At 39.0% G+C, this 17715-nt stretch overlaps 1 protein-coding gene across 3 annotated transcripts in view; it reads right to left on the minus strand.

Moving 5' to 3' along the window:
• Positions 1-1784: 1784 nt before the first annotated feature.
• Positions 1785-17715, minus strand: part of SSBP2 (single stranded DNA binding protein 2) — a 196469-nt gene continuing 180538 nt past the window's right edge. For all 3 annotated transcript variants that reach the window (XM_064438968.1, XM_064438967.1, XM_064438966.1), the window contains one exon: positions 1785-15831. In XM_064438968.1, the coding sequence (XP_064295038.1) occupies positions 15802-15831 (30 nt within the window). In that variant the 3' untranslated portion in view covers positions 1785-15801. The remainder of the gene's footprint in view (positions 15832-17715) is intronic.

The following is a 17715-nucleotide window of genomic DNA, read 5'->3' on the forward strand; positions in this document are numbered from 1 at the left end:
TTAACTGACTGCGCAATTGACTTCAGAACTGTTGCTTGCTAATGCAGGTTTTAAAAGTTTTTGTCAATAAATGATTCACATTTAATGGCTTGAGGCTTCTCCAGCTGAACTGAAATAGTAAAAACAACAACAGGCACAGTACTGTTTTAAATACATTTACGAAGAAAAAACAGGTTATCATCTCCTAACAATATGCATTTGTAATTTGAAGCAATGTAGCTTTAAAAGCTTTGTGCAGCACAATAGCGTATCTCATGAGTGCCGTGAAGAACAAGACACAGGGCAATGCCTGTAGAGGAATGGTGCCAGAAGGGGTGAGGCATTTTATTAATAAAAGATGAGTTCAGTATTAGATGTGAGTAACTCCTCTGTAAAGTAAAGACATTAAAGCGATCAAGAAGTACTGTTTAGTTGTACAGTACAAAGACAGCTAGCAGCCCACTCAAATAATAGCATAACTGCTCCAGACCTGCATTTCCTTCATAGTTAGAACTGTTGTGACTAAAACTTGTTGTTTTGGGGGATTCAGAAAGGCTTCAAGACAAGAAGCGCCTAAACAAAAATCTACGATGACAACATTTGACCTTAGAAAAGCTGATGTACAGAGCCATAAAGATATGGAACTACAGAGCAAAAACTAAACCAGAACAGACCATCCCTCAAGGACAGTCTCAGAACTGAGTCTGCGCGAAAGGAAGGGTTAACTAGCGGACACAGTGAGGAGGAGTATAGCCTTCTGATAGAGCTAGAACCGTTGTGACTAAAACTTGTTGCTTTGGGGGAGTCAGAAAGGCTTCAAGACAAGAAGCGCCTAAGCAAAAATTTATGACAACATTTGACCTTAGAAAAGCAGACGTACAGAATCATAAAGATATGGAACTACAGAGCAAAACACTAAACCAGAACAGACCATCCCTCAAGGACAGTCTCAGAACTGAGTTTGTGCAAAAGCAAAAGGTAACTAGCAGACACTAGCAGAGGAAGAGTATAGCCTTCATCCACAGACCCCTGACGACCACCCGGAGACACCAACAGGCATGCACAAAGGACATTTGCTTATGATAATGAGTTCTTGGAAAATTAATGAATACGTACATTTTTTCCCGGGAGTGGGAACTAATAAATATGAACATAAAGCTTGTATAAGCTATACAACTAAACCTGTGTGGGTACGCACATTAGGAGGAGTGAGTCCCTGTGAATCCAGCACTGCAATAAAGAATACCTGCTTAATATCCTTCAGACTATTGAGTCCTGATTTCGGATTTTCACGGCATCATCATCCATGTTAGTATTCTGAGAAATGGTATGGAACAAGGGGGTAGCAAAGGAGATCCGATTAAGAACCAAAATTCCACAGAAGCCTGTAATTTAGAATTGGTTTTTGGATTTCTGCCAAAATCCCGTCTATATTTAAACAGATGTATGCACAACTGGAGAGCTTTAGCATTCCTTGGAAAATAACAGACTAATGTGATAATCGTGATGTTGTTAACACCTTCACAAATCTTTTCTTACCAATAGAGTCAGCAGTTGTAGGTCAACACCTCCAAAATGGATATTTTTGGTAATGTTTTAAATACAGGTAACAGTTATGACAGTAAATCAACTACAATATATAGCTGTGCATCTTTGTAGACTGTATACTTCTACATTCTTCAAACAAAGGTATTACTGCCTTGAAGTTATAAATGTTTTAGAGATTCGTATGTTTCTTTCATAACCCTAGTTATTAATGGAAAAAAGGGGTGTTTTTTGGACACAGCTTGTGAAAATACAACTACTTCTTGTAAAATGAAACTTTATTCTAAAATGTATCCAAAATTGCAAGACACAAGCACCATTAAACAGATAAATAGACATATATTTATGTACAGAGAGCATCAAAACACAAAACAATTGTTAATATAATTCTTATACCATTTTAATGAGTATCCATCAATAAAACTTTACAATTTAAAGAAGACTTTTCAGTTCCAAAACAGTTGTAAAATCATATGTATAAATTATGTTTACTACAATTCCAATAACAGAGGCAAAGTAAAATACAAAAATAATAATCAATACTGCAAATTCAAATACAAAACCCAAAGTAATGCTGCACAGGTACATATGTACACTGGATTAATTCATGCAGCTAGGCAGTGCAACAAATTAACTGCTGAGTTTAACTTATCACAAAATGGAACAACCATGTCGGCTAACAGAAGAAAATATATTTTTGTAATAAATCATAGTGCATTTTGAAGTTAGACTTTATAAAATGATTGTTGAGTGATATACTTCTAAAATTCCCCATGTGATCCAAGATTCCCCAACTCCTCTCCCACAAAATAAAATACAAATGACAAAAGCTAAAAAACCCACTGTAGTACAGAGTATGATGTACTGGTACCATCTTCATTTTTTTTTATTCTTGGTATCAGACTTGTTTGCAAGTGTCCACGTCCACAGGGACATGCGTTACTCCTTGCTACCAAAAGCAAATCTTTCACGCTCCAATGCTATCTCCATAAACTGAATCTCACGCGATGCTTGGACTGCACTGGTTTAAAGAGACACAGCTGAGCCTTGTAAAAAGAACTCTTAAATCCCTATGAAGTACAGAGAGAGAGTAAAACAGAGGATAGAGAGACCTCGTTATTCCTGAAGCTCCTATCCCTGATTGCTTTAATTACATAAACACAGATTAACATAAGAGGCTTTTATGGCTTGGATGAAATTTCGGCTAATTTGCTGGGCAAGCGCAAAGCCCATGTTTCTCCACAGGGCTTGCCTTTCACAGTGCAGAAGGCTACAGATTATTTTGGTTGGTGAAAGGAAGCCTCAGGTAACTATATAGAAAAATACTTCTGTGGTGAAAATGTGTTAAAGAAACAAAATCAAAACAGAACCTCTTGCAAACTGTGATTTCTTGTGTAGCTGCGATACTAAAACATGGCTGTTCACCTTTCAGTTCTGCATCGGTTGGTGTATCGTGAACATGTAGACAAAACTGAGGTTCATACCTCATGGAATATTACTGGTTAAGTGTCAGAATTAGATGAGATACAATTACAGTCTGACACTTTTTTTCCCCTTAAAATCTCAAGTGATAAGCACGCTCAGTGTTTTCACTAGCAAGTTACTGCTAAAATGCTACATTTCTTTGCTGAGAAGACATTAATTTACAGCAGCCTGTAAACTACTGAAGAGTTGCTCCCTGCATCCTTTACACTTGCAAAACCCCCTTTCAAGCCATTGTTAACTTTCAAGTTAATGGGAGTTTTGAGCAAAAACGGGATGCAGAAAAACACCTATATTGGGTAAACAATGTAGCAATTTATACAGCAGCATTTCTAAATTTCCAACATGCAAGCACGCGTAGAGAGAAGCTAAGAGACGGCATGCACTGCAGTGGTATGTCATTGTGCTTATGTCTGGTGAGAATACTATGGCATTTTCACCCATGAAAACATAAACATTAGCCCCAGAAGACTCCAAAAGCCAGTATTAATGAAGCCATCAGCTACTACGTAGTAAAGAACACCCCAAAAGAGGGAAGAAGTTTGTCTGCTTGTAGCTTATAGATACTGAAGCTGAAGAGAATTACAAAGGCACGATACAAGCCTATATTTCTTGTAAATTATATATATTCGTATATTTTTGCTCATACCACCTCAAGATACTGAATGGTAAAATAATATCTGAAGATACAAATGTTAATTGAAAGTTAAGCACTAAAAATAAATGATTGCTGGAGAAGACAGCTCATTACTCGCTACATTTCTACCCTTCCTGGGTGGTGAGCTTGTCCACCTTTCCTCCGCTGGCTGACAATACCCATCAGGATATTCAAGAACATGGTGATCCACTGAGGAAACTGGAAGCGTCAGATGACAGACAGAACGGCTTTATGCATCTGAGAAGTTGTCAGTAAGTGGCTGCCACAGCAATCTTGCCCACTGCAACTGTTTTACCTTTGGCCCAGAATTCACTGAGAACCCAGAAACAGTAACTGGAAATTCATACCCATTTTCATGCAGTGATGAGGCTAAGATAATCCATGAAGGTAACATTTTGGTTAAGTTTGGCACTCAAAATATTGAACAGCAGAGCAGGGACTGTACTAGCATATCATAAAAAAACCAACTCTCAAGTCTTCTATTCATAGCTACACAAGATGCATATAATTTTCAACACTGAATGACTCACAACTCAGGAAATAAAGCAAATGTATCAATACTGCTCCTGTTAAACTCACAAAGAAAATTACACCCACTTTTGTGTGATGAAGTTATATGGCAACTTTGGAGGCAGCTGCTGTCTCAGGCCCAGCTGTGAAAATGTGGACACTTCATGAAGGTGAAAAGGTGCAAGTTACAACATTTGCATTTTTAAACATCAGTTGTTCCTCAGCTCACAACAAGAATTGGCACAACTGCTGTTATGATTTCGTACCGGCAGTTAATGAAGAAAGGTATCAAGCTGAACTAGAATAAAGTAGGTGTACAGTGCAAGCCTGAGGTGGAACCTGCTATAAATGGGCTTTGCTAATCCACAGTAACACTGTCAGCAAAGATCTGGTCTATCTGAAACTGGATACTTTCCTCATTTCCAAACCAGCATGTGAAATCATATATATTTACCACAGGTTTAAAAAACCCAAAATCCCCATAAACAGCCATTACTACCTGTATTCTCACAGTCCTAAAGTAGGAGCTCCTAGATTTATGGATCCGGAGCTATAAAGCTCTCAGGAAACGAATCTTTAGCCATCCCTAGAAAGTATGAACATTAATATCTTAGTTATAATCTCACAGCTGAATTTAAAAGCAGCATATGCTATTGCTGGTGTTGATTCTATGCAATGGTTTCTTCATGTGTTGCTTTCAGTGAATGAATCGGTGCAGGCAAAAAGGGAAAGAGCCCACTTAACAAATAAAGGTGATGATTTCTAGGCAGGTGTAAACTTAGAAATGTTTAAACAAGTTAGTTCAAGATACACCTGTTTATAAAAAAGGAAGTAAAGATGAAGAAAATAGCAACCATGGGGCAGAAATCTCATGTTTGAGATTGAAGGATTCACAAACTCATCTGGAAGCCACTCAGATTCAGGTTCTTAGGAGCTGCATTATTCTTGCCCACACCAGCCTCAAATAACTAGACTTTTGCGTACAGGGATGTGAAGCTAAATATAAACCCTTGGATTCATGCTGCCTAATTGTTGGCCTTTAAAAGCATGGAGGATTCTTCAGCTGAGAGCAACTGATGCCATAATACAATCTTCCAGAGGCATCTCCTCTCCTGCCCCTCCTCTGACTTACAGGAAAGACCTAGGTAATTTTTAGGCAGCTAAAATTAGGGTAGGATGAATCAGGCCACAGTGTGGAGCAGAACAAATCTGATGTGGTGGTACAGTATTACCATTACAAAACCCAGTCTCTAATAGCTTGTCTGAGACTCCAACCCAGATACGCTTCGTGGTTAGTGATCCACACAATTCATGTCTTTGCAGCTCCCCAGTCTTGCAAGGAACTTTTGAAAGACAAAACAGTGAGGCCTGATTTTATGACCTTGTTATCCTTGTTTGGTCCTTAGACAAAGTGGCTTCTCCGAACACGGGATTCCCGGAGCTGTGCTACCCTGACTCTCAGAGGCACTCTCTGAGGGGAGGCTCTCTCTGTATACAAGTGCACACAGGGTTGTATTTTGGTACAACAGAACTAAAGCCACCAAACCTCTCAGCACTTCAACAGCTATGGAAAACAGCAGTGTATTTCCAAAAGGATTTTTGAAAGAAGGGAAGCCTTCAGGGGCAGGTCTGTTTTCTGACACAGTCGAGGGGCTTCAAATAAAGATGTATCCATGGTATGACTTCTTCCAAGGGCTGCAGCTGGGGTAGTTATGATCCCCCAAAGCAAGACCCTAAACCATTTGGAAGGGGATCACTGTCAGGCAGCATGTTGGACCTCTCATCAACACAGACTACTGCCCTTCTGAAACTATCCCAGAGCCTGCTTTTAAAAGTTACACACAAGGTCCTGAGAAGTATGCAGTTGGAGTGGTTACTCACCCTAACACAACACTCATATTTATGATGCTGTGGGAATTTTGTATTGCCATGCTTCTGAAGTCTGTCACTATGGCATGGATTGGCTGTTTGCAGTAGCTGTCGATAATGAAGATGAAGCACATGCTGAGGAGAAATACAGCTGTTCTGAAATAACCAAACTTTGTGAGACTCCCAGTATTATCAATATTGGTGCTTAAGGTCAGAGGAAGTATCAAGTTTTGCATGTATTTTCTACATTAATATTTATTTTGACAAATTTAATTCTTGCTGGTTTGGAAAATTACTGAGGTTTTCTTTACTCCCAAAGAGTGGAGTTTGAACATTAGGTTCATGTATGATGTTCAAAGTCATTCTTTGTCTAAAATACACCTGCCTAATTCTTTAAGTGTGACCTACAAATACCTGGGATTATGGGATTGGGATTACCCTGTTGTTCTCTGTAAAGGTCTGAAGTAATCTGTAGAAACATTTTTTTTGACCTTAGAAGTATAGGGAATATGTCTACAGACTGGCTTGGAAGTGTAGGGAACATTTATTATAAGTACTCAAAGTCTTATGTGAAAGGGTGAAGGTGCAAAGTCACTAAAAAAGACTGCCTTTATTCAAAAGATTAACCTAGTCATTTAAAGTATCAATAAAAACAAAACACAGAATTTAAAATAATCCAAGTAAGAATCCCCTTCAACTTTCCCAGCTTTTTCACATCATTGTATTTCAGTCTAGACAGGACTTGAATTTGTGATGTCAGAAACCCGCAAAGAACACATGCACATTTTCAGGTCTTTGTTGTATATCATAAAATACTAATGAAAAAAAGAATCAAGAGTTCAAGAACTCAGATTATCTTTCTATCTTAAAAAACAGACAAATAATTAAATTCTCCTTAAAACACTGCCTCACGTAAAGCCTGTCAGAGCTGGGGATGAAGACACAATTCGGAGGCAGTGCTTCAACCCCTGCACGCCCTTAGAGATGGGTTTCTGTCCTGGCACCAATGCAGAAGTTTTTGGGAAAAAAAAGAGACACCAGAGGAAAAGCTAGTGTGTCTTTGCTCATTTAGTGCAAGGAAGTCTGTAGGTTGGTGGGTGTCTCTGAGGTCCCGCAGCTGGCCTTTGCCAGGGGACAGCAAGAAGAGAGACTTTCCCTCCTGTGCAGTTCCCTGCACAGGGTCTGATCTCTCAGGCTGGCAGGCACCTGCAGACGGAAAGCACATGCTGCACACCCGGCACGGAGCCACGAAATGCGCCAACCTGCAGCTGCCTGTTTGCTAAAATCCAACCCCAAGCTCCCAAAAAGAGTATGAACTGGGTTGAATTCTCTTACATTACATTTAATATTCCTGTACATGGCTTATATATCTGCTGTTTGAAATAAACTCTGAAACCACTAAGCGTGCTTAACAAAGCTTTAACTATATGTGAACAGCAAGTCTTGAGGACAGAACAAGTACTGTTGTAGTATATAATACAATCAAAAGCCACCTCTTGCTTCAAAACAAGAATTTACAGTAGTAAGCAATGGTGACAAGGTTTCTTACACAAAACCTACAGGAATTTACAGAATATGCATGGATCACTGAGGTTATAATGCCAGCAGTAGACTACACGAGTATCTTGTGCAATGTGAACAAAGTTGACAATAGTTTACCAATGCTTTAAGTAATTCACATAAATATGCTAACCCACCAGCTATCAAATCTTCCTCCTCTCCCCACCAGAAACAAGTGTTTGCCAGATGCATGTACAGCAATCCATTAAAAAAAATTTTTTTTTGTGGTTTTAGGCGAACATGCACAAAATAGATGCACGGCAACATTTTTGCAAGGGGACACTTGCCACAAAAAAAGCCCTCAAAATTGGTCTCTAAGCATATACAGCATTTTGATTCACACCTCCCAAACAGCCACTACAAGGCTAAAAATGCTTATTGTATGGATTCTTTTTGTCCTGAAAAAAATTTACTTGATTCTCAACTAACAGAAAGCTCCAGCTTCCACTTCACTCATGCCATTCTTCCATGTCTGTATTTCAGCCCTAGCTTAGGAACTTTTATTCTCCTCCTTAATCACTGACATAAGTGCAAATCAAATCAACACTAGGAGTTAATCAGAAAAATGAGAATAGACCTGGGAACAGCCTACCCCTGCTTTTGAATGCCATGGTTTTAGGTGGCAATTCAGCAAGCACTGCTTTTCTTTTCCACTAAACTGATGGACATGCTCCTGTTAGAGCTGGACTTCAACATCCACTGAAGGGCACCTGCACTTTGCTCATCTGTAACAAAAGGTGTGGCCTGTGGATATCGTAGTCCCTGGTCCACAATCTGCCTAGATCAAGAAACCCAACCTCTCTGCTGGGGATCAGATGCTGCAGGATGCACCTCTGCATTAAAAAAAGGAGCAGTGACTGAATCCTAGCTACTGGGTCTGCTGCTAACAAGCCTGTTATGAGTAACATTCTTTTCAAACTCTCCTAGTAAGTTATAGCTTTAGTAAATTTCTTCCTCAATTAATCATCCTCTATTTGTATTTTATTTTCCTCCAATCCGCATGGCAAATATCAGCTTTTGTTTTCTGTTATTGTTAGAAATCATCTCATCTGATGTGAAAGTCCATGAGATGCTAACTTTCCTAATCTGTAACAGTAAGGGCTCTCAGGATATTGCACTGCCACTCCTTGTTTGTTGTTACGCCCAATGTCTCTAACGAAATAAACTCTCTGTAGTAGGGCTCTAGTTACAGATGTGAACAACTTTCTGCACGTTTATTGGGCAAATTGTTCTTATTTTCGTGCAACAATCTGGCATGGTACATTTAAATGGGAAAATCCAAATGAGAGAGAAGAAAACATCAAGATTAAACAACAGAAGTAAAGCCTACAAATATCCAGTTCATCCCATTGATAATTTGGCTGCTCAAGGATTGGAGCAGTTGTTCCATAGCAATAAATCTTCATATCAAAAGCAATTAGTGATGATTCACTCTATAGGGACAAACATACGTTTGGTCATGGTTATTGTTATAATTCCCTCCTAATCTGAGGAACTGTATATACCTCTGTAACAGACCAAACTTCTAAATTGTATGGTCTATTTCCTAGTACACCCAGGGTATTGAGAAAATGCATCACCTTTCAAAATCCCCATGTTTTGTGCTGATTCCCTATGAAAACTTGTGCTAAACTGCCAGAACTTTCTCTAGCAAAATTAGAGCTTCTTGTCTCGGCATTGTAAGGTCTTAAGGGAGCCCCAGACCTAACTGCAAGAAGAATTGCACAAGTTCTCAAGAGAACAGCGAGGTAGCTTAAGAATACCTTGTTTCTGAGTGCACATCTGGTGGATATATTATCCAGTCCTTAAAATTACCAGACCCTGTGAACAAGCCTGCTTGACCACTTGGTTACTCTTCTGAGAGATACAACCACAGAACCCTGCACAGCTAAGGGGCACCCTGAATCACCCATAAGATACAGTGAAAACACCGAATAGACAAATGAAATGCCTATTTGTGAATTAGGCTCTTACAAAGTCATACATATCAGCTGATTGGCAATCCACTTTTGGGGATGTGGAAGGAGCTTTCAACATAAAGTCCAGCTGTATTATTCACAGCAACTAAGTAGCAAATCTTGGTTTGATCTGATTTCCCCAAAACCATGTATTTCAGCATGTATTTATGATGCTGAATTCAAATAAATTATAAAAAAAAAGGTAATTCGTTTTCTCAATTTCTTTTCCATGTTGAAACTGAATAGTGGCTAGAAAGTGACCATTTCAAATTATAACAGAAAATTGCATTTTTATTAAATGTGAAAACATGTACCCAATAAAACTTTTATACATTTTTATGGCAAGTTTTCCCATTACATGAGAGGCTTTCTTACATATTTTAAGCTTAAATGACGAACAGTGACCAAACAGAAGTTTGGACTAAAGTTGCAAAGCTGTTAGCTATGTTGAGGGACCTATGACTGTACAAGTGAAACCAAAATGGAAGGACAAGTTCACAAAAATAGCTCATGAACAATGCTCTAATAAAATAAGAAACAGAAGAAAGCCAAATCTGTTCCACATTTCGGTACCAGATACATAAAAATGCTCCTGCACTGGTAAAAATGTTAATGTCTGTTTAGGAAAGACTTAATTTGAGCTTCTAGACTGCCCACGCCTGAGCATGGTTTTAGCACAGTAGCAGTCACCCTTTCCTGAAGGATAGTACTTAATTCTTAAATCTGGTTAAAAATAATTACGTGCACGCTTTATTTCAAACAAATGTGAATGTGTTTGCAGGATCACAGTTTTACTGTGCTGAGTAGATGATCCATTTATTTTCTCTAAATTTGTTACTGTAATTTGTTTCCAAGACAGCACTGGCAGACAATTTGCACGCATACGCTTGAAGCAGTATTTTAGACAAGGACTTTTTTCTTGTTTTTCAGGCTGAAACAACATTTTGGTAATTTCATCAGATCCTCTGTATTTTGCTGTACTTACTCAGTTTATATATCTAGCAAATAATGTCACACCTCAGTTAAATTATATATTTCACGCAGATCAGGGGGAAATCCTCCAAAAAAATGACTTTATGTTAGTGGTTTCATCAAATTTTGAGAAGGACAACTGGCATGAGCAGCAGCTTATAGGACTGGGCCAATAATGTCTGGGAAGTGGAGGAAGCTGCACACACTAAAATTTAAATCTAACCCCTTTATCTCTGAGTGTACTGGATTTTTAGAATTGTTTCAGTCATTAGATCCTGAATTAGATCCTTAGTGTGATCAGTTTGAAGAGAAATGAGCTGTCACTGTTGAAAGTTTTTTGAGTTTTATTTGGAAGATGTGCTTTGTCAGGATTCCCATCCCTAGGGTCCAACAAAACCCAAGCATGTTTGGGACAGGAGGCGTGGTTATATCATCACTTAGAGTAAATTAAAGAAAAAATTTACCTGTACTGATCTTCTGATTTTTTTTTTTTACATTGTTAAGCTCTATTTTACATTCTCCAAAAGCAAATCTGTAGGGTCAAACCTTGAAGAATCCAGTCTATATTTAGCAACCACCACGACAACAAAGAATCAGAGCTGATTAGGAATAGGAGGCAATGCTTAAAAATAATTAACGGATCTGAGAAATAGAAATTGGTGCGACACGTATCAGCTGAAAATTCCTTTTGACTGGTAACGGGGAAAAAAAAAGGTCAACACCAAATATTTTAACAGCTGGTTTCTCATTAAATTAGCCATCTAATTCCAAATCATCTTTACATGCAGTATTTAATTTGCTAGTCGCAGAACCAGGGAGAATGCAAAAGATTTCTAGCCAGTTGAAGAAGCTGTCCTTCTGACACATGAATTGCTACCGATGAAGAAGCAAGATTCTATTAACTTCTTCCTAACTGGAATTATTTAAAATAAATAATTAGCCACGTATTTTTCGTTGCATATTCCCATTGCAGGGGAAAGAAACAGCTGGATGTTTTGGGACATGGAGCATTTAATCCTATATTAAGAGAAGCAGACTGGTAAGTCTTAAGGTTGTTACTGCCTCTGAATATGTGACCCATTGTGCTCTGGTCTCTGCAAGCAGACGGCTTCCAAATAAAAAATTGCAAATGTGGCCTCAGCCACAGGCTGGTGGTTGACCCTCTGATCTGGGGACTGTCATTCTGAGGTACCTCAGAGTCGGAGGTACCTCATACTCGGAGTCAAGCTGAGGCATGCTTATGTCACTGGGAAGCACACAGTGTGTCAAAGACACATACTCAAGGTTATTGCCCTGTTTTTTACACACACCAAACTCACTCTGCAGTGGAGGGGGGGAACACAGGTGCAACTACAGCTCTTCCTCATGCTCAGGCAACTGAGATAAAATCTGGGTACAAATACTCCTTTCACAGGTTTATGCAGCAGGTAAAATACTGGTTTCACTGTGAAATTCACAAGTGAATCCCAATTTCAGCTGATTTCTACAAGGCCAGAATATTTACCAGAGTTCTCACCCTATGAGATTTCCTGTTACTCCCTATTTCTGCTACTCTAAGATTTCATCACTTCTGTTTTTAAAAAGCCTTACTTTAACCTTGCCTGAAGGACCCATTTACAGAATCACGATGTATTTATTTCTATATCAAAGAGAGAAATCTATCTAAAAACCCAGTGTGAAAATACTATCCTGAACCACTTAAAATGAAATTCCTCCCAGAGCTGGACAAGTTCTGACATTATCAATAATGCTGTTGCATAAGGACAAATATAAACTGCAGTCACATCACACACTGGTATCTAGTGCATTAGAAAAATAAGCAGAAGTAAAAAGTCAGTGCTTGGAAATAGTCTTTCTTTCCACACTAATACTCTAGATATGACGAAAATCCTATCAGGATTTATAAGCAAAAGAAAGAAGACAAATGAAAAAGCAAAAAGCTCTACACATACTTTACAAAAATCCTCAAGGGGATGCTTGTAATTTTAAAGTTGAATATTTAGCACATAAGATTGTTTTCTAATGGTTCGGCTGCAGAACCTATGTATGATTGTTATCACCTGATCTTACTAATGCATGTGTAACTTTACTCATGTATGTAAGCATACGGATGTTAGCATTCCCTACAGAAAGCAAGATGATTAGGTTTCCTTATATCCGATTAAAATTCTAACAGTAAGATATGCCGTGAGTATTCAAGCAGATCTTCCAAATCTAAAACTTTGCAAGCTTGCACATCTTTTATTCCAGCAGTCTGTGGGGCTAGGTAGGTATGAGAAGGGCTGGACATACCTAGTGACTGACAATATCAGGGCACAGAATGACAGGCTACGAGAAGCAGGGCCTGATCCTGTTCGTTTTGAAGCCAGGAATGTATTTACTGAGATTAATGCTGCAGGATCGATGCAACAATGTTCAATGATACAAATGTTCTGGAAAAGAAATGGAAAGGGGAAACAAAGACACGCTGGCACTACAGAAAAATTGTATAGAGGGGAGTTTGAAAGAGCTACAGAAGAAAAACTACGTGCCTGAAAGGATGTTATGGTTTTGTATATAAATTAGGATAACATATTTTGACAATGATGTTCGCTATGTGTGGGCAGTTCAAGGGGTTTCTTTTTAAGGGGTTTCTTTGCACAGGCTCAATTCAATGGTCAGACTTTCACCCTTAACAGGCATCTATAAGCTAAACTATATAACATGATAATGACAAATTCAGGAAGAAAAAATTAATTTTGCCAGAGTAAGAAGCTCCAGTGGCAGCACGTACTCTGCCTTGTAAGAGAGTCCTCAGCGATGCCAGCACGGCCGGCCGCTGCCTGCTCAGGGGACACACTGCTGTCCTGCACGGGACGGCACAGGGCCTCCCCTGGAGATACGCAACAGGCCCCAGGCGCTGTAAGAGCTTACCCAGCGCTGTAAGAGCTCGCTCGCGGGCACTCATCTGGCCTGTGGCGCTTGGTGCGGAGTCCAGACATACCCATCTAGATTGCTACAGCAGCAGCGACATCGTCTGGCTGAAACTGGGCAGGGAAGAGTCCTAAAGTCCTTCCATGAAGGCTGCCAAGGAAAGTATAGATGTCAAATGCAGGCTGCAAGGATGCCTGGGCTCTGCAGTGCTTATGGGAGAAACTGGGGTGCACTGGGGATGCAGCCACTGAAACCAGTGGTATTAGTGACAACAGTGAAGGGTCCTCGGAAATTAGATCTGATTTTGTGTTTTGTACATCAAATCAATAGTAGGGGCTTCTAGCATCTTTTGAGACAGCAACAAAGTGTTTTCCAAAGATAAGCAAATTAATGTAACCTTCATAATCACTGGGAATAAAGTCCACAAAGCCATATCAATACTATCTAGTTTATGTTTACAACTAATCAAAGTAGTTATTACTAAAAAGTAATGCTACCAAAACCTTTTGAAAATTTAATGTAATTTTAAGCCTGCAAGAGTTTAATCTTTGAATAGCCCTAACATGAGAGTAAAACGTGTTATGCCTTTTTATTTTCATATATTATATATTTGTGTATATATGTGCATGTACATACATATAATATATGTAAATAAAAATGAGTTAGGAGACTGTAGTACTCCTTACACACCCCGCTATGTGCATTCACAATGAGCCTGTTACTTGCAAGACTTCATGGCCATAACCACACTCAGAACTGCTCCTCCTATGTAAGTGGCTCTTCTATATGCAAAGTACAAGGAGGGGACTGTGCTTTTTGTCTGTGGCATGCATATTTGTTCAGCCACTTTGTGCTGCACTGCCGATCATCCACCTTTCCAATCACTACACAACGGAAAACTTTCGTTTCCTTGGGGGGCTTGGAGTCATTGGGAACTAAATGTACCATAATATTGGTTTTAGAGCTTTGCCTGAAGAGACATGGGATTGCTTCCAGAAGCATCTCCTTTAAGACCATATGACTTTTCTCCATTCTGTCCCCTGCTTTCATGTCTAGTAGGCTGATCTCCTTTGTTCCTCTGCTGTTCATGGCAAATAGTAAGACCCTCACAAGGCTAGCAGTACTCATAAAAACTTTACTCCATCATTTTGGCTCAAAAAAACCCCCAAAACCCAATAAAATGCTTACTGGAAACTTCTGGGGGAATTCTGGTAGATGTGGTGAGAAGGACACGCCTAAGTAGCAGGGTGACCTGACTTTCTGAATGGGCTTGGGAAGTACTGTATATAATTAAGACCATGGATTGTTACAATTCGGCTGAGAATCACAGAAAATGGGAAACATAATACTAAATTGTTAGAAAAGGTTTCGGTGATAAGCACTCTACTGTATTTCCACTAACTACCACCCCTACAGAAGAACATGCTAAATAGAAAACTCATTTCCAAGGGCAGAAGAAGCCCTGACAATTTATTGCTAGATTCTATAGCAATTGGAGCTCGCTTACAGTAACCTTATAGTACTCTATATAAACTGAGAAGCTTGCATCAAATTCAGGCTTCCACTTAAAATAGATATTGCAGATATTAGGCTTCAATTAAAGAAAAATAACCTTCAGTGCTTCATTTTTTAAAGGCAAAGTATTAAAAAAATCCCCAACTAGATGAAAATTATTAAATTTCTCAAAAAAATTAAGATGAGCTTTCTTCTATTTCTTGAGACAGTACAGTTTATGATTCACAGGGTAACTGGTATCAAACACAAGTTAATGAAAGCTCTTATAAGCGATTTTATTCCTATCCATAATGGCAGACATGTACAAAATCAGAAGAACTTATCATTTGAGTTCACCTTAAAAAATAACTTATAAAGCAGTGATATATGCAACATAAAACAGTTCAGGAGGGGAGAGGGAAAGCAAATTTTAATAATTAAAATGTAAACGTGAAAAAAAAAAAAAAAGAAGGAATAATAGTCCCTACTCCTCATTTCTACTTAAGATGTCATGTGATAATATTTTACAATGTTCTATGGGTCTATATATGTATGTGTGTATTTCTATGCCACACACACATACATACATATACATTAACCCACACATGTACACACACAGATAATTGTTTGCAGTTCCATCTTGGGCAGTTCTGTTATGCCACTCTTTACGGTTGCCTCAATCATGTTTGGGACCCACTGTCTTGAGAAAACGGGGGAGATGGCAGAAAAAAAAAAGGTGGGTCTGATTGTGTCTGAGATCCTTTTGTTAAACTGTACACTGGGACGAATAATTTTCTTCTGCGGTAGCTCTCTGAAGAGGGCCAACTCACTGTGGTCTTCATGGCGAGACTTGTTAACGGATCACACACTCATTGTCATGCTAGGGGAGTACTGAAAAAAGAGGAATCCACATTTTAACAAACATTTTTCCCCTCCAGGTAACTAAAACCACTTCTGGACCACAGCAATGAGTTCAAATGTCAACACGCTCTTTGAACTTTCTCCTAAATTTGTCCTGTAGCCTGTGCTAAGGCTGTAGTTCAATTTGTGGTATCATAACTTCTGCTATGCTTCTCTCACTATGTAAAAATACAGATGTTACAGATAAAGCCAACTCCACTGACGACTGTGCTGGTGTTACCTGGCTGGTGTGATGAACCAATACTTCACTGACGGTTCCAGACCTCTTCCTGGTCAGTGCTGGCAACAGGGCGGGAGTTTAGCTAGGCAGACATCTAGTCTCATGTAGACCAGCTGCATTCATGGTTAGCTGAACTATTTAAATACTCTGGAGAGCTTTATTACTTTATGGAAAAAAGGGAGTAAAGATATGTCTGACTGGAATTAAAGTAGGCCTTTTGGTCTGTATTATTGATTTTAGGAGGCAAGCGGAAGCAAGGATCAGTGGTTATTCTCCTTTACGTGAACGAAAAATTCAATCACATTACATCATTATTGTAACACAGAGTGAACTTCAGCCCTTATACAAGCTATAGTTGCCCTTAAGTCAGCAGTACTTCATTACAATAATCAATGGGACACCACAATGCCTAGAAGTGCACATCTATATACCTAATTTGTTTTTAAACTGAAAATTGCGACTTGCAGAAACACTTGATTTGGCCTAAAATCTTCTCAGTAGAGGAAAATGTTCAAATGCAAGAAGTACTACTGTTACAAAATCTGATAAAAGAATCAGAAATATAAATTTGCTTTTGCATGTTTTTGCAAAACATGTTTTGCAAATGCAATGCAATAAAAACCTGCCAAAGCTAGAGTTTCAAGCTGTTAATTTCCAAGTGTCCAAACATATTACAAGTATTTTTGATGGGTCTTCCCTGTTATGTAAACCGCACAGAATGGACTACATGGGTGAAGCCTATTTTGTCCCATGTCATGTCTCTGATGGTTTGCCTGCCCCATCGTGTGCCCAGCACTCCCACAGTGGGCCACCAAAGCTAGTAAGGACATGCTTATGTTTAGCCAATGTCAGGGACCAACTCAAATGCTTAAAGCAAAGCATCTGCTCAAGTGATTTTCTGTATCTGAGCCAAAGTACCCGGTTAATCGCTTTGGACAAGAAATCTAAAGATGATCTGATGGTATTTGTGATTTTTAACTTATTATTAGGCAAGCACTGTTCCCTACCCAAAAGCAAAACTCCTGGTGAACTGGCAGCACATTTGCCTGAGAAAGCACTTCATAATAATGCCTACTCTAAGTAGCCAAGTAATGAAATATGAATCAGAAAGCAAGACAGTTCCCAAAGACTACAATGTGACTTGTGTTAGAGAGGAACTGATACCTAGACTTCTAGAATGCATCTGGCATGTATAATGCCTTGTAGGCACACATCTCTCATAAAAGCTTGAGAAAACTGGGTCCCAGGTTCTTCCAGGTAGGAAAATGACATTTGGGAGCACCTAGAATCCAGTAGGTGTCTGAGAAAACAGATTTTGAGTACAGCTGAAGTCCTTCTTTTTATTACCTTAGTCTGGTGAACTGGCTTGCCTGCTGATCAGACTGCCTTCCCTCAGCACAAGCAACTCATACCAAATTGAAAGTCAGGGATTACCATGACCAACAATCACATTTAGTAGAGCTTCTGTGGTTATTGTTTTTTGGGTTTTTTTTATGACATTGAAACATCTGTCTGTTTTGGGTTGTACAAACCAGTTTTCTCCAATACTTCACACAATCTGAACACGTGCTGTCTTTAGGAAGACGCCAACAGCTAACATGCAGAAACTCTTTCTTTTCACTAGTTAAAGAAGC

Source organism: Phalacrocorax carbo, chromosome Z, assembly GCF_963921805.1.
Source record: "Phalacrocorax carbo chromosome Z, bPhaCar2.1, whole genome shotgun sequence".
Lineage (NCBI taxonomy): Eukaryota > Metazoa > Chordata > Aves > Suliformes > Phalacrocoracidae > Phalacrocorax > Phalacrocorax carbo.